Source organism: Mauremys mutica, chromosome 8, assembly GCF_020497125.1.
Source record: "Mauremys mutica isolate MM-2020 ecotype Southern chromosome 8, ASM2049712v1, whole genome shotgun sequence".
Taxonomy (NCBI): domain Eukaryota; kingdom Metazoa; phylum Chordata; order Testudines; family Geoemydidae; genus Mauremys; species Mauremys mutica.
The window spans coordinates 100518533-100542578 of record NC_059079.1 but is presented as its reverse complement, the minus strand read 5'-3'; the positions used below and the strand labels follow the sequence as shown (position 1 = coordinate 100542578).

General features: G+C 39.8%; 1 protein-coding gene across 6 annotated transcripts in view; it reads right to left on the bottom strand.

Annotated features, from left to right (window-relative positions):
• Positions 1-14836: 14836 nt before the first annotated feature.
• The window catches only part of SMAD5 (SMAD family member 5), a 38506-nt gene continuing 29296 nt past the window's right edge, over positions 14837-24046 (bottom strand). For all 6 annotated transcript variants that reach the window (XM_045027913.1, XM_045027911.1, XM_045027907.1 and 3 more), the window contains 4 exons: positions 23693-23812; positions 22675-22896; positions 19743-19999; positions 14837-17266 (listed from right to left, as the gene is read on the bottom strand). In XM_045027913.1, coding sequence (XP_044883848.1) covers positions 17123-17266; positions 19743-19999; positions 22675-22896; positions 23693-23812 — 743 coding nt within the window. In that variant the 3' untranslated portion in view covers positions 14837-17122. The remainder of the gene's footprint in view (positions 17267-19742; positions 20000-22674; positions 22897-23692; positions 23813-24046) is intronic.

The following is a 24046-nucleotide window of genomic DNA, read 5'->3' as shown; positions in this document are numbered from 1 at the left end:
TGCACCGCTTCTTCTGGGATTTCATCTTTTAGTGTATTCTAAGGAAAGGAAATGCCAGGTCCCCAACCACCACTTCAAAATGGGAACCATAGAGATCTAGGCTTTTCCACGGTTTAATTTTCCTGACTTTTGTAAATAATGTAGAGTCTGAGACTATTGAAAATAGTCAAGTTTAGTCACTTGTGAATTATGTCACTGAGGAGTTGTTTCTGGGCTTCCATGTTTACAAAAGCAGGTTTCAATGAATAGCAGCTGGAGAGGCTGAATAGGATGAAGAGCCCTGATTTCCTGCAGCGACGTATTGTACAGTGGGACTCCATATTTATATAGGAGTGGGTGAATTGATCTAAACACAATTGAAGTGTTGAGGGGAGATGCTGTTTTGATGAAAGCCTTTTTTTTCCATGAACCTTTAGAAAACCTATAGCTTTAAAGGTTTGATATTTGGAAGCACATTCAACCTAGAAACATCGCCAAATAAATCAGTCTGAAAAGGTGCAAGGGAGACCTGATTGGATTGTGAATGCTCTGGGGGCTTCATTCTCCCCCCCTCCCCCTTTCTGAAATGAATTACTGCACATTACAAAGTAACTTACAAGCTGCAGGTTTAGGCAAAGAAACTTATGGGAAGTTGGTTTAACATGCATAAGTACACACACAGAGTGCACCCTACAAAACATCTTAGGGAGAAGGTTATCATCACCTTTACCCTTTCCTTGCAACTGGTTCGTTTTCCATTTCTATCTTCGTTGCAACAGCAGGAATTTCTCTATCTGTGTTTCTCAGTGCAGGAACAGGAAGTGGCGTTAGCAACCATTAGCAAACATTCTCTGAACACATGGTCTGTTCATTCCTAGGGTTACATTTCTCTTAGTGTTTGTTGGAACTGCATCTGTTATTGGAAGCTTAAGGAGATGTTTTTCCCCATTGTCTTCATAATAAGATCATTTTTAGAGCAGCAATGAACTGTTCACCAGAGATTTGAAATCTACCAAAAAAAGTCCCAAGACTTAATCCTCTATTTGGCTTTTAGAGGCTATAATATCTGCTTCATTTTACCTTGCAGTAACTTTAAAATCTCTACTCCGAAGCTATATCCAACTAATCTTCCCACTCCAGTGCTTTCTTGAGAGGTTCATGGTTTTCCTGAGAATAGGTCTTGGGTTTGGAGAGACTTTAGGAAGAAAGATTTCATGCGAATGATTGGATTATATAGAGCATTTCAATTTAGTCTCCAAAATAACTGTGTTGTTTACAACAAGAGGCTTGCACCTTCAAAAGGTGAATGGAAAATAGTTATTTTTAACCCCTTAGGACAATATATCTGTTGACATAAAATGATACATACATACTTTTTAAAGAGTCAGCATTCTTTTTCCTTAGCTCCTGAAAAGTGAGAGTATGATATTCATTTTCCATGCCACACTAGTAACAGCCTTAATGAAAGCATGACAAAGAATAAAACTGCCTACTCCAATTTAAGTATTAGTGATGCCAATGAGTGTTAGAGGGAAAAACCCTAAAATCAAGACCTGCCAGGTAAGAAACTTTTCACATTCTCAATATACCCAAAATAGTAGCTGCTCCAGATATCATGAAGGCAGTTTCACAGAGGGAACAGAAATACAGGATGACTATAATAACCCTCAGTTGCTCTGAATTAAATATTATTTGGGATTAGAACCAAACATCATACACCCCTCTTTTCCAAATTCCTTCAAATCTCTACCTCGTCGCAGGAATAGCCTTGTCTTCACTAGGGGGGAAAACGTGTGTTCTTAACTTGAGTTAACTAACTCAAGATCATATCCTAGTGAAGACAAGGTAGTTTGTAGTTTTCACATGAGTTAGCAGGTCACAATAAGGACTATGGGGCAGCTTAGGGGTTTCCCTGGCTTGTGAAAACTACAAACTGCATTGTCTTCACTAGGATTGTATCGAGCTAATTAGCCAAGCTAAGAACACCTCTTTTTCCTAGTGAAGATACAGTCTTGGGAGTGCAACTGTGTCTATGCTACGGACCTTACAGAGGCATAGCATATCAGGGGAAGCCCAGTGAGTTTCTGGGTGTCGGGGCAACTCAAGGAGTCTCTGGGAGTCAGGGCAGCCAGATGCTCCATTTTGTTTCAGAGAAATCAAACAAAGGTTTGGATTTTTCCAAAACAACATTTTTTCAGAATTTCCTCGATACAGGAAATTTTGAATTTTCTAGCTTTTGTTCTGAATTGGAATGAAAACTTATTTTTGAAATATTTCCTACAAAAAGACTTCTCAGGGCCTCTGGCTCTGCCATTGTCCTGCAACAAGTCTCAAATGTGTGCAGAGGGGTGGCCTATCTTGAACTAATCTTCTTCCATCCTGCTTAATTAAATTAACCAGTATATTCATACAGTGAACTTCCCAATAACCAGCTCAACAGTGTTCATATATTATTACAGAGCAGCGCCACACCTGCCAAATGTACTGTCTTATTTGTCAGCACATAGTTACATTTAATAAAAAACTGCACAAGGACTGGGCTTTGCACAGCAGAATTCTGGATTCAGGATAATTTACCATGTCCCCCTTCCCATCGCACTAGGAATCTCTCTCCTCATTTTGCAGTAAATTGACCTTAATTATTTTACATGTATTAGAACAGGGTTCCTACCTCACCACCATCACCAAGACTGTGTATTCTTCAGTAGAGAATTAACTAGCTAACTAAAAGATTATGGCACATAACTCTGAAATTTGTGATATATTCAAAGTGTTTTATTTGATTCTCACTATTTTCACTGCATCTTCATAAGCACCATTTTCAATCAAGTAAAAAGAAGCTGGCATTCTTAAGCATTCTACACTAATGGATGCTTTTAAGCAAGTTTCTGTTTGAAAGTATGAAATACATTGCATGCAAGATTTGGGCATTTTGTAGTATTTTCTACACATACACACAGGATTGAAGGTCCAGATCTGTTTTCCTGCAAACGGGTGATTCAGCAGTGCCCAACACACAACGTAAAGCTATTTTCATCATTTAGTAGCTTCATTTTTTAAATCAGCTCCTTAGCAGAAGAGGAAATGGAGCATCTTACAAAAAGTATCGTGTATAATTTGTGCAAATGAGTTTCAATGGGCTGTAAAAATTCAGTCTTGGAAATAAAGCATGTTCTTTTCACATTCGAAATTCAGCTTTTAAAAATGAGGAAAGAAAATCCTCCCCCCCCCACTCTCATATTTTCTTAATGTATGTCAGGTTACCTAGGCATAGGAAAAATAACCTGGTGAAAATAAACCTGGTACAGTTTTTTCTTAAAAAGTTACATTTTAAAATATCTTTAAATAAAAATACCATAAGTGCTTTGGGAGGGTGAATGTTCTTTTGTTCTGTTTGTACCAGCACCTAGAACAATGGGGTCTTGGTCTATGACCAGGGTTCCTAGGCATTCCCATGGTACAAATAATAAAAATATTAAGCAAAAGTAAGGTTGATGCTACAATACCGGGATTCAAAAAAGACAGGAGATTGATCTGACTAAAAACATCCACAGATACATCCAGTAAAGATTTTTTTTTAAAAATCCCTAAAAAGAAAATTAAAATCCAAGGGTTCTGCAAGGGATATAAACCCTCAAGATAAAATCCTGGTCCCATCGTCGTTAATGGAAAAACTCCCATTCGTGTCAATAGGGTTAGACTTTCACTCTTATGCTTCAGGGCATAAGGCAGCCTCTCACTGGCTTGTGTTAGGAGGACACTGTTCCTGGGAGCAGGCTATTCCATAGCTGCCTACTGCAGAGTTTCTTGCACCTTCTCCTGACCCGTCCGATACAGGCCATTCAGAGGCAGGATACAAGGCTAGACAGATGGCGCTAACCAGTTTCCTGTGGTATTTTTCATCAGCGAGAGTGCATGTGTTGCTATAGTTCTTCAATAGCTGTGTAGCAACTTTCAGACCGGAGACCCTGTAGAGCACTTCACAAATGGATGGTCTATTCAGCGAGACTTGGCTAGTGGGTGCACTCTGCCTGGAAAGGGGGCGAGTAGTCAAGTGCTGAACGACATAATTTCTTGGAATTTTATGTGTTGGTTGGTAATGCTTGGGCCAGATCTTTTTCGTTGGTACAAGCCACCGACTTACTTAACGCACAAGCACTGAAATTTGCACTCTGTCTTTTGGCATTTGTATTCAGATACTTAAAACTCTCCCTACATATGGCCTCCTAGAAAAATGGCCTCTGAGAAGATCTGATCCAAAGCCTACTCAAAGCAGTGGGAGTCTTTCCACTGGGCTTTGCATCAGGCCAGAAACGTTTTCCTTTCAGTAAATGCTGGCAACTGATTATGAACCAGGGAGGCTGACTCGGAAGACAGTGAACAATATGGGACTTACCAGAACACAAAGGGTGCCAAAGATCCGCACTTGGGTTGAGTGGCTTGGATGGCAGAGGGGGGAAAAAAATCAACAGCCCACCACCAGAAAAGTACAGAGTTGTGGTTTGGCTAAAAAAGGGACTGAGGCAGTAGTGAGGCTATATAAAAAGGCGATTCACGTGGGATTGCAGTTAACTTTTCTGGCGGTTTTGCATTGTAGAGATTTACACCCCCATAAGTTTCACTTCAGTTATGGCTTCACCTGATCCTTGAGACCCAAAGCAAAGCCAGGGATGGATTAAATCACAGATTTCAGAAGTCTTTTGCCACCCGCTCTCTACTCTTCTTGGTGATCCATTCCTCTTCAAGATTTGTTCTCCCTCTAAAAATCTGAAACAACTGGAGTGGGGATTCCTAGTGTAGAATTAATAGAAAAGTATATTTCCTCTATGTGTTAACTACTCAGCAAGATGATAGCTAAGTACATATCCGTACCCATGAAATAGTTGGCATGCTTTGTGTTAAATGTTACATTGTAAATGTTCTCATTCAAAACCACGATTAGTTGTCTACTGCAGAAAGATACCCACACAATAAATCCATTAATTTACTAATACTCATCTAGAATTATAGTAACACCAAGGATTTAAATACACCAAAGCTTAATCAAATGGATTAGAATTTACATTGCTTGGGGATTTTTTCAGGAATCCATTTTAGCAGAATAAAACGGCAGACAGCTTGCTTTGCATCCCAAATCAGAAGATTAACATTGTCTCCAGTTTCCCTTTTAAAATCTTAAAACAACGTCACAGAGTGTGGGCTGATGACTAAAAACATGTTTTTCTTTTTGAACAAAAACAAAATACCTGATTTCTGGGCCAAGCTGACTGACCTCAGCTACATATTAGCAGAAGATAGAATAAATTAGAACCAGTGGGTCAGGTTCTGCATTTACTTGTCAGTGATCACATTTCTTGACCCTGTAGAGCCTTAGCAGCTGCTTTTTCATACAAATTTGCAAAATGTAACCATGTCCCTCAGCTCAGAAGAGTCTTGTGTAAATGAGACGTTCAGTGATTTAAGTATGCAATTAAGTTTATTCATTTTCTGGACAAAACTCATTGACTGCATGTATTATTTAGCTCTACATAAACCTTTTGCCTGATGAATATAAAGCTCTGTAAATATTTTGTCAATGGAATACTAAATCTTATAGGCTGAGATACTGAAGATGACAAGTTAAATGGAAAAATCAGTATTTCTGTAACACAAAGTGCTTTCTTCGTGAAAGCAAATTTTAAAACGCCCAAATTAATGCACTGACTCAATATTCTTGACTGATGCAGATGCAACCTGCTGAATGGATCCACATATGAATGGTACCATTACTCAAGGGCAGAAGCAATAGCTGTATAGCTACTGAATAGCTTTTTTAAGATTGTTTTCTCTAGGTGAGTGGGATCTTTGAATACAATATTAAGAGAAAGCAGGATATATTTTACTAGGACAAGCCTCAGGTATGCTTTAAGGCATAAAGCCAAGCAACAGATTAATGTCTCAGTAAGACGTGTCTGGAGTGTCTTAATGTGTTACAGTATTGATCGGTTATTTCTACTTTTTTTCCCTAAAGGGCTAAATTTTCAAAAACCTGTGTGGGCACAGAAACCAACCTATGTTGCTCCCTGGGGCTCAAGCAGGAACACGTGCCTAGGATCCCTTTTAATATGAGTCTCTAACAGTTTTCTGAGCGCTGCCAGCATCTGGCGCTGGCACTGAAGGATGGGCATGTGAAAATGGGATAGGCAGCGGGCATGTCAAAGACAGGCAGGCACCGCCTCACTGAGACAGCTTAGGCCATCCAAGCCCCCAGTCCTGCAGAGACAAACTGTGAGTCGACTTGAACTAAATAGGATTACGCACGTGCTTAAAATTAAACAAGTGCACAAACCATTGCAAGAAAGGCAAGTTTGGCAGGGACAAGCCAGGAGGCACAAGCAAAGGTTGCTTCAGTGGCTGCTGGGTCAGCTACTGCAGTTCTAGAGAGGCAGCAGCTGTGGCACACACACGCTTTGCATCGGAGGAGTGGCTGGCGCTGTCCTTGCATTAAAACTAGCGTGCCCCGTCCTCGCTGTGTTTTTACCAGGGCCGGCGCTTCCATTAGGCTACCGTAGGCAGTTGCCTAGAGCGCATTTTGTGCGCTCCCCACGGGGCACACGGGAGCTTCTGGTTCCGCTCCCGTCGTGCCGCCGAAGGACCTTCTGCCAACATGCTGCGGAAAACAGCGGCAGGCAATTGAGCAGCTCAATGACTGCCGCTGTCACCCGCGGCATTTCGGCGGAGGGTCTCTTCTTTGGCGGCGCGATGGGAGTGGAACTGGAAGCTCCCGCGCGCCCCCGTGGAGAGCGCACAAAATGCCGCCCCCCGAATTCTGCCTAGGGCGCCAGAAACCCTGGCGCCGCTCCTGGTTTTTACCTCAGGATGGCTAACACATCACCGCAATATGAACCCTCCTCTTTTTAGGAGTGAAGACAAAGCCTCAGGGAACAGGGAGCTGCAGCCTTAGCCCCCTTGAGAAGAAAACAGAGTGAATCTTCTCTTCTGTTTCTAGAGCAGGAGTTCTGAAACTGGGGGTTGGGACCCCTCTGTGGGTCACGAGGTTATTACATGGGGGGGGTCGTGAGCTGTCAGCCTCCACCCCAAACCCTGCTTTTCCTCCAGCATTTATAATGGTGTTAAATATATAAAAATATGTTTTTAATTTATAAGGGGGGGTCACACTCAGAGGCCTGCTATGTGAAAGAGGTCACCAGTACAAGAGTTTGAGAACCACTGCTCTAGAGACAGGGTAGCCCAGAGGTCTTGGGTACCTCTGGGAAAACTTAGAGGGCATGATCCTTGGGGTGCAAACAGGAGCATGGGTATAGGACTGACAGCAGGGCCCCCCCCCTTTATAAATGTCATAGTGCTCAGCTCTGGTTACTTTAGCATGTTACAAGGGAAATTTCAGACAGGCAGTTCTTCCTAATGCTGCTGCCTCATAGAATGCAGTCAACCCAAGGAGAACATAGGAGAAGTGACATCTCGAGAACTGCAGACGGGTAGGGGTCAGAGACAGAAATGTTTTCAAGGGTCCTCCCATTCTCTCTCTCACACACAGAATCCTATTTTCAATTTATTGCCAAGTCTTCTTCCACTTTGGTACCCAGAGTGTTCACAGCTTCCTATTGGTGAGATTCATGTCTGGCTGTAGTCCTATTGCATGCAGCACTCGAGAAACGGGCGGCTTTGTACTAGTTTCACTTTCTGCAAAGTTCTTTTCTATTAGTATTTGAAGCTGCTATTCTCCTTGACAACATGCACAGTGTGGCAGAAATTTTCAAAGCCGAGTAAGAAATTTAAATATTCAACAATGCAAACAAAAAATAACTATCTAGTAATAGCCTAAAAGCTTCGATTCTATAGATTTTACTTTTTAAAAATCTCTAGTAATTAAACCTCTTTTAGCGAAAGCTGATAGTTCTACCTTCACTACTGAATTTGAGAATGCTGTTGAGCACGTGTTCTTTGTTTCAATATCTCACGCAATGGGTTAACTAGAGAAATCGCTATAGAAAATAGCCTCTAAATGTCACTTATATTTATACTAAATAGAAAATTGTAAGCTGTACCATATGAAATGCTACAGGCATAAGTGACAGTTTTAGCTAAATTTCAAGAGATCCTGTGTTCATATAGTTGACAAGTGAGAGCTGAAGTTACAGGGATTAGACAAAACAAGCAAGACTTCAGACACATTTAAAAGCTTGGTTTCAGAAGTGCTCAGTTTTTATTTTATATGCCAATTGGAAATTTGGCTGTCGTCTTCTATTAGGACTGAGAGTAGGAACTATGGCACTTTACCCAGAACATGGAGTATTTTTGTTTAAAGCTCTCTCTTCAGAGTAAAACTATTACCTGAGCAACGTTTAGTTTGGATAGTTATTAATGAGCAGGCATGAAATGTATCCATTGTGATAATACTTTTAAATTCCCTCACAGGAAAAAACAGACAGGACTAATAAAGCTTTTACATTTTGTTCTAATATATACCTTTCAACTGAGAGTAATATCAGCTGTAGAAAGCTGTTAATACAATACTAAATTTCCATACAAAAGCTTATTCAGCTGCAATTCGAGAAAAACATAGCCAATCAAGGGTAAAAAGCCTTACAAGGAGGTGGTAATTATTACAAATACTAATATCAGAATCTCTGAAGCTTTAAAGTTAGGGTTAAGTTTAAAAGTAACCCAAAGTTCTGAAGTTATGGTGATGGCTTATCATTCAAGAAAGCAACTACCATGGAGGAAATGGGTTCTGATCCTTTAAAAATAAAGACTTCCAACAAATTACTTCGCAAGGTTTCTAATCTAACTGCTGTCTCCACCAGGAAGAGGGCTAGAGGCTTTATTTTATTTTTAAACGAAAGCTTAAGTTTTCATTCGTTTGACACCCTTTAAAGTACACTAGAGCCCAAGAGGCCATTTTGACATTGCTGTTTTGGAAAGCTAGCTATTCACTTGCAAAAAATAACTGCCCCTGGGTCAGAAATGGTTCTGTGCAGTAGGATCTAATTAAATTTTATTTGAACTTTCTAGGACATTTTTTGGAAGGAGGTGAGAGGAGAAGGTGAGAAGACGTTATTAGAAGAAAGTGAAAAACATGAACCAGCAACTGCTTCTTCTCTCACCCCAAACTCCTGTCTCTCACAAATGACAAGCATTTGGGCAAAGAAATCTACTCACCAGCTGCACATGCAAAATGTGAAGTTGGAAATGACCTTTGAGGATTTTAGGAGGAAGTGGGACAAAAGCAAGTGCTCTCAGGGGAGCATCCTGTAACCCCCATATTCCTCATTTTTATATAATTGTGATATTGCATATAAAGCATCATGCCTGGTAAGGTATCAGGGGAAAGGTTATGATTGGCTGAAAGTCACTCTTCTACCTAAATATGTGTATCAATGCATATGAAATAAGAGTGTGTTATATGGTTTTCACTAAAATATGCTGTGGGTTTGGGAGGTGCCCAAATACTAGCTTTACAGAGACAATCACAAGAGAGGTCACCGACACCTGGGTGGGTGCTGCTGAACAGACATCACCAGCCATTGTCCAACAAGGGAGCTACAATTCAATAACTCACCTGCATGAGGCCACACCAGGGGAATTGCTCAACTTGCCTGGGGACTCAGCAATGCTCACCAGACATGCCTGGACTTGTATTTTCCAAGGATATGGGACTGCAGGTATAAAACAGAACAGAGGGGGCTCATGCTGGACCTTTTCTACTGCCCCCCCCCCCCCGCCTCCCACCCTATACTGCAAGCAAGAACACTGCTTAGTCTAATAGGGTTGAGAGGTTAGACTGCATGCTTATATTTTCTTTTGGTAACTAATCTGGCTTTTTGCCTATCATTTAAAATCTATCTTTTGTAATCAATAAATTTGCTTAACTGTTTATCTTTACCAGTGAGTTTGCCTGAAGTGTGTGGCAAATCTGCTCAGGTTTGCAAAGGCTGGGGTATGTCCGCTTTCCATTGACGAAGCGGTGAACCAATTCATAAATTTGCAGTGCTCATCTTGAGCAGTGCAAGATGTTATATTCCTGGGGTACAGTGCTGGGAGGAGAGGGACTGGGCTCTGGTGCTTTTCCCTGTGTGATTCATGAGTGGCTCTGGGAGCATTCATGCAATTTAGCTAGATGGGGGTCGCCCCATGCCGTTGTGCACTGAGTGATCACAGCACGGGGAGGGTTTTCCTGCTGATCACTAGCAAGGCATTGTGAGACAGCCCAAACTGGAGAGAGTTCATGGGGCACTGTGGTCCCACAATCCCAGGCTGCACCGCAGGGATCCTGTCACAGCAAGTCTCAGCTATAGCTATGGCAAGACCACACTCTATTACAGGTGGACATTTTTAAAAGTTGTTTTTAATTTAACCCTGATGTTTGATATTTCTGTACATTGTCCAAAAAAGATGTTGTTCAAACTGCCTTTTAATAGCCTCCTCGGTAGGGCTTGCTAGAAAACAAGAATTCTAGTTGGTGAAAATTTTTAAACATTTTGTTTTTATTCCAGAGCAGGGCAAAACCAAGATGTTCCAAAAAGTTTTGCAAAAAATGGGAATAGCCAATAGCCCAGCAGTTAGGGCACTCACCAGACATGGGAGACGCAGGTTGAGACAGGGAAGGGTACATCCCAAGGGAGTGCATTAATTACTGGGCTACTGGCGCTTCTGGGATGAGGGGGGTTTCATTTTGACTAAAATTGTATCTTGCACCCGAGAAAGCATCCAGACACGTTTTGTTGAAAAACAGTATGTTCCCGGGAAACACTGCAATTTTCCAAACAAACATATTTGGTTAAAAAATTCTCCACCAGGTCTACGCCTCCAAAATTTCTGAAGAGAAAACTGCACTGTTATTGGCTTTGTATATAGTAACATCAGATACTGACTTCTGATAGCTGAGAGAAACAGGAGCAAATGTCATTTTATTGTATTATCAGGTTTGAAAGCTGTGGGAAGGTCATAAAAATGCCCAAGCCTTTTTCTATAACAGGGCTTACACTTTCACAGCTACCCACTTGGTTTTGTATTTGTTTTCCAATAATTTTTTTTCGATTGAGAAAACCTTTGAAAATCATAGGCAGCATTACTATCAGAAGGTTGGTACCTGCCCATAGCAAGTCCTTAAGCAGGAAGCATTCACAAGATCAAGCAGTGCCATCACCGTTTCAGCTTTGTATTAACTAAAGAACTGGTCCCTCCTGTTGCTTTTATGTGGACTGGCATAGCATGTAATTCTATACATTATCTTCTCTGTTCTCAATTTATTATTTCCTGTAAAATATTGGGCATCCTTGAATATGATTGGAACTGCATAAATTCAGAGAGGAAAATGCTAATCAGGTTTTACTCTATGAAAGACTCATTAGTCTATGTTGTGCTATAGCACTGGTTTTCAATCTTTTTTCATTTGCAGACTCTTAAAAAATTTCAAATAGAGATACAGACCCTGTTGGAAATCTTAGACATCGTCTGTAGATCCCCACGGGTCCACAGACCAGAGGTTGAAAACCACTGTGCTGAAGGACGCATGTTTCAGATATATTCTAGATTCAATTTCCCCGTATTAGCATTTATTTCTAGGTAAAGTTTGGTTCTAGTATAAACTGGCTTTAAAAAAAAAATCAAACATTTTGAAAATTTGTTTCTTTGACTTTATTCAAGTTATCCCACCATCCCCCACCCCTTTGCATTTGTTGAATATTGCTCACAGGAAGCATTCAGGGCCTTTATAGTCCAGCTGTCTCCTCTACAACCAAATTAATAACACAAAAAAAGGTTATGTTTCAAGTATATTTGGTGTATATTCTATAAAAGCTTCAAGTTTTCCCTTAACTTGTCCTCCCCTCACCACTCCAAGTGTTACCCTAAAACCATAAACTCTAATTACTCTTTGCTCTAGTTACCAAGATAATGTGGAAGTTAGGACAAGAATGTTAACTTCTCTCTCCCTTTAAAAAAAAGTCTGTTAAAACAGGTCAAACCATAATGAAGGCAGTTACTCTGATCATTAAGTTTTACTGAAACATTTAAGAAAACAGTTTCAAAAGGAATATTCTTAGTTTTCTTCTTTGCATGAGGAAGCTGTCAGTCATTAGTTTCAAGTTCTACAGGCTTAGGCAGGATGCTTGGTTGCTTAAGGCGGTTATGCTAGCCATGGGTATGTTCAAAAAATTACTAGCCAGAAGAATCTTATTAAATAAGTGTTACAGCTAAGATTTTACATATGGCGAACTGCTGTCAAATTGCTGGTATCCATTACCCACGTATGTTGAGTGATATAAAAATACATTGTACATATAAGCCAATATTGTTATTGTGATGTACCTTAATATGTTTTAATCAACTTACCTCACAATGCAGCTGACAAAAGAATTCTCAAATACATTAAGCTTAATTAAAAAAAATTTTTTTTCAAGAACCTTACATTATAGCCTCAAATGTTCCAGGCAAACTGCCTTTGGAATGAAATTCCCTATTCTCACTTCAATAAGGAGCAATACCTATATAACTAAACACACCAGTAGTGACAATTACAAGAATAATTATACCTTGTAGGACATTCAAATTATACTTTTAAAAACATACCTATATAGACATACATTTATAAGTACTGGAGGCATCCACTGAATTATATTTAGAGCAAAACAGGAAAGAGCCATTCTGAAAGGGGATTTTTCATGTTTAGCCAAATATGGGCAGCAGTACATTGTAACACAATGGTTTGCTTTATCAGTATGAATTCAAAATGGGTTTCCTCCATAAGGAAAGACTGCATGACTAGAAAAAAAAAATAAAAAAAATAACTTTTCTTTGAGGCAAACATTTTTAAAATGGGTTTTATTTATTGAAAACTGCTACCTAACAACTGTTTGGGAAACTAAAATATTAGTTTTCAGAGTATTTCAAGCTAGGAAATTCTTGACATTTTTATATGGGTTTTCAACCCCCCTAGACTACAAGAGTATTTGCCTGACAGGTATACTGTGCAACTTTTACATTGTAATACTGTGGGGAAAAAAATCAATAGCTTCAGGCAAAACATCAAGAATTCCAAGGTTTCCTTTAAGAAATCCCATACCAATCATAACATGTAAGCTGCTCAATTATTTTGACTATCCAGCCATTTTTATCCGTTCAGTCATACCAAAAAGTTACATATTGGTTCCACAGGATCTCTCATAACCCAATGTTGCCCCTTCATGTACAGTTAAATGAAGTTAATACTCATGAAAAGTTCTGGATTGACAGCTTGTAAGGCTAAAGTCCTCTGTCCAAACTTTCACTTCTGTGATGCCATGACAACTTGATGAGCTGGCTAAAACAGTAGTTCAGTATATACCTGTTCTATCTTTAGGCTCTGTGCTGGTATTACCAACAAGGCTCACAATTAATTGCTGGTGGCTAGTGAGATATAGAAACATGCCCACCAAACAAAGATTGAAGTGTAACTTTATTTTACATAGGGCAAAATAGCTTTCATGCAATGGTAACATTGAGTCCGACAGGGCTAGGTTTGATCTTCTATTTCCAAGACCCTGAGCCATCCAGTTTCTCTGTACCTGTTAGCAATGTAATCAAACAGCAACTGCACTCACAGGTATAGTGTGATCAGTGCCGCCATCTTTGCCATCATAGAATTTAAACATATTTAGTGTCAAACAGTTCTCAGCCAGCCTATCCTTGCATAGATGTGTGAACTGTGATACTCCGACACATATAAAACTAAACAGAACTAAATATATCATGGCTCTGCACCACACAAAACTAGAAAGCTCTTGCAGTGTCCTAGTATTTATGATAAGCACCACTTAAAAATTGCAAGCGCAGCACTTAGCAAGCCTGCCTCTGCGAAAGAAAATGTAGGAGCAAGGCACTAAGACATGAACATCTCAGGAACAGAGGTTGTTCCGAACGCTGAAATGTTCATAACTCTGAACAAAACATTATGGTTATTCTTTCAAAAGTTTACAACTGAACACTGACTTAACCCAGGTTTGAAACTCTACTATGAAGAAAAATGCTGCTTTCCCTTTTTTTAAGTACAGGTTGAACTTTTCTAATCAGGCACTCTCTGGTCCGGCAACATCCGTGGTCCGGCATAGGTGCCGACTCTGTGGGTGCTCCAGACACGGGGAAAAATTGGTGGGTGCAGAGCATCCACCAGCACCAAGCACCCCCCTTTGGCCCCCTACCCCCGTGTGCTGGCAGCCCTACATTTACCAACTCCTCCTCCCTCCCAGCGCCTCCAGAGTGCAGCAAACAGCTGATTTGCAGCATTCAAACTCCAGGAGGGAGTGGGAGGACCTGGGGCCAACGGCTGGGACCCCGGGCTGGCTTTGGAGCCCCCAGGTGGGGTGCCATCAGCCAGGACTCTGGGTGGCAGCAGGGCCCCCAGGCAGGGGGCCACACTGGGCACAAAGCCTGGGGGTGCTGTAGCACCCCCTGCACTCCTACTTCCTGCACCCATGGAGACCCGCTGGCACTCTGCATTGACTTCCCATGGTTCGGCACCAGTCAGGTCACGAGGGTGCCAGACTAGAAAGGTTGAACCTATGGTTAACGTTTAATGCAATGTACTATACTGTACTTGCTTTTTTTGGTGCGTCTCTGCTGCTGCCTGACTGCGTACTTCCAGTTCCAAATGAGGTGTCTGGTTGACCGGTCACTTTGTAACTTTGAGGTTCTACTGTATTGCTAGGATTATAGTACTGATGCACATGTAGCCAGACTGCCCATATTAAGCACTAGTTCTGGTTCGTGCACACCCATGCACCCATTCCTGAATCACTCACTTAGCTTCAGCTAGGCATATACATGAGCATAGATGAAGCCAATTAAAAAAAAAGTCAAGCATGGATGCAGTGAAATCTTTTAATTTTAGTAGAGGCCCTGAAACTGAGATTTTATTCTTTTAACCTGATGTGTCATGCCATTAATCATAAAAATTATTCTAGGAAAGATACCATAGTGTCAAATATATGAAGATTCAGAAACTTATGAAGAGAACTCAAATATGGGTGTAGGAAAATGTTCATTTTGACAATGGAAGGCCTGATCTTGTGGGCAACAGCTGAATTTGTAGCTCTTTCAATGAAACCATTGTTGCCTGTAGTTCAAAGGAATAAATAAATAGTGGTCCAGAAGATAAGTGACAAAGTAATGTTACTCCCCTTTTTCCTGAACATGTTTTATTTTAAAATGCTGGAGAAAGTGTTTAAAATCAAGTACAAATACTTATTCCTGTATAAGACAGCATTATAGATCTGTGAACATGATCAGTTTAGCTTTATTCCTTTAAGGCATTTCATAAGAAACAGAATTTATCATGATATGTAAACAATTTTGTTCCTTTAAAAAGATGATTTACTTATGTACTCGGTGATACAGGGATTACCACATTTAAGTACAAACTTTGTCATTCAATAAAAGGACACAAGAAGAACTTAAGTGATCAAAACCCTGGGACTGCAGTAGCTAACTACAAAGCATCCTTTAATAAGTACACAAGTTTTAGAGTTTTCAGCCTACCTCCCAAATATTTCATATGGCTGGGTAAATAACATGCGTTTGCGATAGGGAAAGGGGAAGGTGAATAGTATTATACACAACAGGCCTTGCGCTCTGCACATAAGAACTTTAGAATTAGAAGAGTCAGGCCATAATTCACTGCACCTAGTATTCTCCACAATACATTTCTTTCCCTCATTTTCTTAGGAAAAGGAATTACCCATAGATTCCCCCCTTTTTTTATTTAGTGTTTGTATTGACAGCCTGGGCACTGAAGTCCTCCAATTAGTGACAACAAATACAGCAGGCAGCTGCAGTACGAGCTTTCTCACAGCCTTACACCAGTGTGCATCAACCCTGACCCTGAAGGATTTCCTATGTGGGAGAAAGGGCAACTTAATCTCGATCTGCATTCAATTGCTAGCTTCTCTGCTAAGAATGCCAACTGCAGGCCTAGACGACATGAGGAGAAACCCATTCATCAGGATTAGGATGAAGACCACCATTTCACACAGACGCAAGTCTTTACAATAATGATTTTTGAGAATTATCTGCCACATCTGCATTTGATCTAGAAATAAAAGGTTCTCCACTCAATTACCAATTTGCTAGGCCAGTCTTCAAACAGTAGGAGAGAAAGAGAGATTAATCAAATCTGTATTGGAAGTGAAGTATAGGGTATCACTAATACTGCATAACAACTGCTAAGTGGTTTAAGAGGCCTAAAACATGCCAATTCTGGATAGGTAAAAAACAGACAGCTAGAGAACTTAGCTCCTTTGCTATGCAAGTACTGCCATTTATAAAAAGTGGTGTGTATGCTAAAATACAAAAGGATACCTAAAAAGCCAGGTGCTGGCAATTACATCCAAAACAGCAAGGGTGTATATATCAAGGCAAAACAAGAACTGACTAGACCACAGCAGTGTGAAAAGTTGACCTTGTATCAATTACTCTTTAAAATGGTTGTTAAAAGCGATGTTATAAAATTGGAATGGGACAAGGCTAATAATTTATATTCTGCAACATATATAATGGGTTTGTGACTGCACTTTCCAAAAGTTAATGCAAATGTCTTTACACCGTCCATATCTATTAAAATCTCTTTTAAAAAAAGAAGTGTGTACATTTAAATCACATTGTTCAAATTGAGAAACTTTTTTTTATGACAGAAGTCTTCCATAAGATGTTACACAGCTACACATAAAATACTGATTGTAATCTGGAGCCGCACATGTTCAGCAAACAGAATGTACAATTTTATTAACACTAAAAATCTATGATCTGTATTTACTCCTAAAATTTGTCTTCAAAATTCTTGTCCCTATGTGACAGTGAAGAAAATATGTTCCAGTTAGACATATACCTGTTTAAGTTTCATATGAAGAGGGGGGGGAAAAAGTGTTGCAAGTTTTTCAAGAGACTTCGCCCCCCACCTTCTCCCAATAGGGCTCAATTGTCACTTTAGTATCACAAGAACAAACTGAAATGTAAAAATAAATCAACAATATGTAATGGAATTGGTCACAAAGGGGGTAAAAAGTTAAACCATGTCTGTTCTCCATCTAACTCACAGTATCCACACTGGAAGTTTCTCTAGAATTAAAATAAGTTCACTAAAAGTAGAGTTGAAGGTAATATCGCAGCACTATGAAACTGAAGAGATGGGATTCAGTGGTGAGCCCATTTGTGTAAGTACTTTATCCAGCCACTGAAGGGGCCCATGAAGATGAATTTCTATCCAGCATGGGGTGCTTGTGACATCTTGCCGGTGATATTCCGCTCCCCAACCCTATAAAAATGAACATATGTTATACCTTTGACATTATGGGTGTATACTCTTAATCCAAACTAATTTTAGCAACAGGAAATACAAAGTTAGGCTGTAGGACATTTAAAGCTATTAGAGGCCCCAAATAAGCAAGAACAATTGTAATCTAAAGGGGAAGAAGAGGAAAAAGGAAAAAAAGAGGAAGGATGGTGTTGAGGTTGTCACTGGACTACAATTCAGGAGCTCTGGATTCTAACACAGACTTCTTGTGTAACCTTAGCCAAGATTAATCCCTGTGTCTCATTTCTCCATTTATAAAATGGGTATAATGCTTCCTTTCTCCTAACTTCTGTCTGCCTTGTTTAAGCTCTTCGGGAAAAAGACTCTCTCAGTATGAGTTTGTAGAGTACACAACATGATAGGGTTCCAATCTAATTTGGGGCCCCTAGGGGTTACCATAAAACAAGTACCTAACAGAAAAAGTGCTAACACTAACATTGTGTAAGATCATTGATGGATTCCAAGTGATAGAGGCTGCAATTCCACAAGTTATTGGACTTGACGCTTGTATTAATTCAGGGAAGTCCTATGGCTTGTGCAACGCAGGTGGTCAGACTAGGTGATCAATGGTCCCTTCTGGCCTTAAAAATTGATGAATTAACTCTAGAGGCTCAGAAGAGTTCTTTGTAAAAAAAAAAGAATTCCAGGAGTAAATTAGATCCATGCCTTTTACTTCAGAGTATCGGAAAAAAACAAAACAAAAAACGGATGCTTTTTTACCATGATTAACACCAAGTGTATTTTTAAAAAGTCAGTTCTCGGTGAGTACAGAAACACTCCACAGGATACTGTGCAAGAACTACACAGACGGGTTGGAAGAGTGGCCTCCACAAGCAATAAAACCTAACAGCATCATTGCTCCATGGCACTTTAACAAAATAAATTACTTTACAAACGTGTTAAGTCAACTGTGTTTATTAATTACTCATCACACCCCCTCTCCCTCCTATAAAACCCACTTTTCAAAAATTCTTCCTCCACTGACCGCCTTAGTGATCTCTAGACACATTTCCTTTCTTTAACTGTGCAGACTGAGAACTATAACCCAACACATCTGTGTCTTATTCTATTTCTGTAACGAGCCATGCACTACTATGGGGCTATACAAATGTTCAAAATACATTTTGTTTCAACCATGAATACCCAATATTGAACATCCTTTCAAAGACCAGATACAGAAGAGCTTAGTGGCACAATTCATCTCTTTTACTACAGTAAAAGAAAGTCAGACCACTCACTAATAGAAAATCAGGTGTTTTGAAAACTACAGATATTGCGGAATTCTTTTTTTTTTTAAAGGCACATTGAGAATACAATTTGGCTGCATACAAGTAAAAAATAAGTCTCCCTTCATTCTACAAAAAAGTATACTGAAGGCCCAAGAGATTGATGACATTCATTTGTGTAAGAACTAAAACTTTTTTGGGGAAGAGGAATTGAGGAAGGTACAAGGAGGAGTCAAATTGTTATATATGTTATTCGTTCAGTTTTACCATATGGATCACAGCCATGTTAGTGGTCCAGCAGGTCACTTTATTCTTGCTCCATCATTCAATTGAAGTGTGAGTGCACACTACAAGTCTCCTTTAGAAATGGAAGTTTACAAGAGTTATAGCATGCTTTGGATCTAAGAACGGAAGCATTTAACTCAGGGGTCTCAAAGTCCCATACCGTGGGCCATCTGCGGCCTGAGAACAACCCCACTGTGGCCTGTGGAGGAGAGACGCATGCCACCACGCTGCCAGCAATGTCTGCTGCAGGCGCCGCCCTCTCACAGCTCCCATTGGCTTGGGGGAGAGGGCCAGAGATACCATGACTAGTTGCCAGGCAGAGAGTCAGCCATGGAGGCAGCGTCACTTTTTTCCACAATTAATATAAACAAGTCAAAATACTGAACACAGCTATCTGATGCACACCTTGCTGCAATCCTGAAGGTTTCAACTGCTCAGCCACTGAGGCCAAACATCAACAAACTTACAGAACTGAAGCATTGCCAGGTGTCTGGCAAACACTAAAAAACTCTCTGGCAGGCAAAGAATTGTATAAAGTTGTATGACAGTTTTATTATTTCTAAGAAATTTGAAATAAAAAATACAATATAAACATTTTCTTTCTTTCTTTCAGTGACATGATTGGCCTTCTGGAAGGATTTGAGGGCTGGCACTGGCCCTAAGGTAAAATGAGTTTGAGACCCCTGATTTAACTGGACTAGATGGAACAGGGGACCTACTAAACTACTATGGCCAACACACTCACCTGGCAAGTATCACACCTAAAACAGCAATGATACTGCAACACAAGGTATCAGATTAAAATGTAAAAATGTTACATTGCAAATAACTTTCTGCAGTATAGTATCAATGCCAATCTGAATACTTTGCTTGAACCTCTCTCATTCCACAGTAAATTTAAATGCTTAGATAAAGAATTTATTTACCTTTACAAAACTCATTCGAATGGTGCACATTTTGGTGAGCTCATACACGGCCTCAAATCCATGGTTGACAGACTGAGCTAAAAGCTGAGCAAACTCCTGATTGTTAAAAATTTTAAGGCTGCAGCCACTGGGAATCTTGCACACAGTTGTAGGGTGAAAGCCATGATGGTAGTTGCAGTTCCTGCTCTGTACAAATATGCTGCTGTCACTTAAGCACTCAGCATAGACTTCTCCACCAACATAGTAGAGATGAACTCCTTAAAAACAAAAGGAAAAATCAGATTAAAAATTGTTTCAAGTTATAATCAAGCTATATTACTACAAAAAACTCCCTTGAGTCAGACTTCCATTTGAAGAACTTTCCTGAAAAGATATTTTCCCAATTTTTCAAGTCATATGCACATAAGCAGTTCAACACACTTTTTCATTTCAAACTACTTCATTTTATATCAGCCACTAGATGGCCTTCTCTCATCAATTATAGGACAGAATGCCTAGTGTCGAGCTTAAAGCAGCACTACTCTCCCAGAACAACAGATGCATTTCTCCCCCCTCCCCCACACCTTTCAAGATCCATGGGTCCTACACACCTATCACAATATGTGGTGTACCTCAGTGTGCTAAATGTCCCAATAGCAACTGTGTGAGTGAAACCAGATAAACAATCACTACACTCTCGAATGAGCTCACATAGGAAAATGATAAAAGAGAAGAAACACCACAGCTTCTGTGGGTGAATATTTTTCACAAAGCAATCATTCTGCATCTGACCTATCAGCCCTAATCCTCAAAGGAAACCTGCACACTTTCAAAAGATGAACCTGGGAGCTTAAATTAATAGCTTTGCTAGACACTAAAAATCATTGACTGAAGAGAGACTGGATTTATGGCTTATTACAACAATCTATAACCCTCTAACCACCCCCTCCACCTCCCAGCTGATTTCCCTCTCCCCCTTCCTTTCTTCCCTATGACTGGGACAAAAGCTTGTCGCTCTCACCAACAGAAGTTGGTCCAATAAAATATATTACCTCACCCATCTTGTCGCTTTAGTATCCTGAGACGGACACAGCTACAACACTGCATATAATAAAGGAAGACCTGAACCGATCTTTCAGACTGACAGCTATTGGTGAACTCATCAGGTCCACTTGGAGTCTGGGGTGGGATGAAGTTTGGGGAAAAGGAACTTGGAAGCAGATTGCTTGGTCAGCTGATCAACTGCAAGTGGCTCACAGTGGATTTGGGGTCAGGCCTCTCTCCCATGTAATTCTGTTCTATTCTGCTTCTTTCCTGCCACACTACTCAGTTGGCCTTCCCAGGATTGATTGGGGATCTCAGAGGAGTTGAATTGGAGAGGTAGGCTGTGTTGAGTTGGAGAACAGAGGTGCGGCAGAAATGTCTGCTTCTCCTGGGGAAAATAAAACTCAAGATGAAGAAATAACTTTTAAGCTATTTAATTCTGAAATTTCAAAAGTGACCCTTGGCAGTGCTTTTACAAAAATGTGAGAAGTCTGGCATTTTTGGTGGCTGTCTTGTTATAGTGAGGGCAAGAAAGGAGAGATATTCAGGGTAAATTTAATAAGTAGGTAAAATCCCTTGTGAAGTTAACAGAAATCATCCTAGAAAATGCAACAGCCCCAGGAACAGTGATTGTACACTTATCCCAGAGTTAAAATTCCATTACTAAGATTACAAGATTTTCACTGTAAGTTTTAATCTATGCAAGCCTATCTACCTAGTACTCCTGGGGGAATTCTGCACCAAGTCAGACCCCCGCCTTCAGAGTCCCACTTCTGTGCATTCAGTGGCCTGTGCTCTCCAATGCCCTGCAGGAGCATCCACATTTATTTGACAAATAACATTTGCAGAACTTGTAAATGTTTTGGCACAGAATGCCCTCAGGAGTAACACAGTCATTAGCAAAGCTCTGTAATATTGTCTCCATTTCTAATCTATTGATGGTTCCATTAGTCCACATCAGAAGTAGCCCAAAAGAAAAAGGTTATACTCCTTATTATAGTATCTTTGGCTTTTCTAAGGCACTATTCAACTGTTTCAGTTTGACCAATGGTAATGCAATTTTGAGAATAATCTAAACAATTTTAAGTACTAAAGGGATCTTTATAAAGCAGGGCAGTAAGAAAAGGGTTCTCTTCTCAAGACATGAATTAGGAAAGGCACATGAAGGGACATTTTAAAAATTCACTAAAATACTTTAAGAGATTGAGCAGGCTTCATCTGTGTGAAAATTGTGTGTCCAAATAGTGCTATCAGCTGAAAAGTACGGCAGACCCAAGGGAAAGCTGCAAGATCCTGCAAGACCTGTCAAATCCAGGACTACCCCCATCCCTCACCCATCTTGGATTCACTCCGACAAAACAGATCCTTCTAGCATTATTTTAGTTTTACTTTCAACCTATGCAGAATATTTAAAACATACTAGACAGCACTCAAATACCCCATATAAACTGAGAACAAAAAACTCTGAAATATTATTAAGCAGCAGCAAGAACTTTTTCTGAGGAAAAAATCTAAAACGATAGTTGTATATATGGAACTTGACAGATACTCCCAAGACCTACAACTGTGCTGAAGTGCTGGCATTGAATACAATATAGTCACAGCAGGCTTGTTTGCTAACAGTTTTCTATCTACTCTAGAAGAAGGGGATTTTTATATTGTACATCATTTAGGTTAGTTGGATGGATTCTGTGATCAGCATTCTTCAACGTGTATCACAAATTGTGATTTATACATATTTGTATATGTTTAAATAAACCTTTTCTCCGGGCTTATTATGTGCCACTGCAACCACCATATGTAATTTCAATTTTTGCACATTACAATATGCCTGTTTTCAATGAAGTCTTTGCTTGTCAACCCATTGCTATTAATCATAAAGGAGGCATAAAGTACACTTATGAATTACCTTTTCCAATATGTCGCCTAGTGTTCTCAATAGTTGAGTTGCGATTAACATTGGACAGCAAACCTAAGCAGAACCTGTTTTTATTGTTAGAAGGATCTGTAAATCCATCCACTAAAACACTGGTAGAAGATGCGTGAAAAGCCTCTCCAACGCGATTGTTTAATTCATAGTACACAATTGAACACCAGTGCTTTGGCTCTTCATAAGCAACAGGTTGAACATCTATAATAAAATGAAATTAAAATAGGTCAATCTGTATTTCAATTTAGAAGCATTTAACAATTCTTTTCACATAGCAGTAAAAAAATTGCTCCCGCAATCTCACATCTGTATCTTATGCTCAGACTTGAAAGGCAGTATGATATGGTTAAAAAGGCCACTACCAATTTGTTGAAACCTAGTCAGTTTAAAAAAAAAGGTAAGAGCACCTTCAGGTACTACACCTGCCCCAAGTTACTCTGAAAGTTTTATTTCACAATCATTTTCTTATTTTGGTGCCTTTCCCTCTTGGCTTAGGCTTATGTAAGAGACTCATGCAAACAAAGGGGAAAATTATACAATAAGTGCTGCAAAACAAACAAACAAGAGAAAGATTTTCTGTATAAACTTATTTATAATTGACGTTTTGAGGCCTGATCTTCAGGGATGCCGAGCAAGCACAACTCCATGTGCAATCAAAGGTAAAAGATAGGGTCTGAACAATTCTGAAAAAAAAATAATCAGACCCCTAGTTATTAAAAGAAGCTCAATTCAAAAATAAGGTTTTTGTTGTTTTCTTCTAACTGGTTTAAAAATAAGTCAAACAACAAAACGGTGTAAAAATGAACTAGGTTGTTTCATCTTGCATTCTCTTCCTGGTGGCTGCTCCTCCTGGTACAACCCTGGACTTCTTCAGTTTTCATTTGCAAGTTATATCTACTTAACAGCACATAAATTACTCCAATTAAGTCACCACTGAATCTGGCTCTCAGCATTAAATAAGCCAACCAAAAATTACTTATATACCATACTCTCTTACCTCTGCTGGATATATTTGGCATAATTTGAGGAATCATAGTGTTGCTTGTGTCCATAGACTGTGAATTATCCTGCCCCATCTGATCTTCAGGGGGCATATATGCAGGAGGTGGAGTATCAGCTTCAAATAAGGAAAAAAATGCACAAGTTAAAACTATAAATGAAGACTGACAGATGCCATCAAGTGGAGCATAAGGCCCTGCTTTGCTCACTCAGCTAGGCCACACTTAAATGTTATCAGGTGCTTGGTTAGAGTGATGAGTATATACTCATGCTTAGATGCATGCATTTATTAAGAGTTCCAAGTCAATACTCTTCAGCACAACTCATTGCTGCAGTATTTGAGGTCTCATAA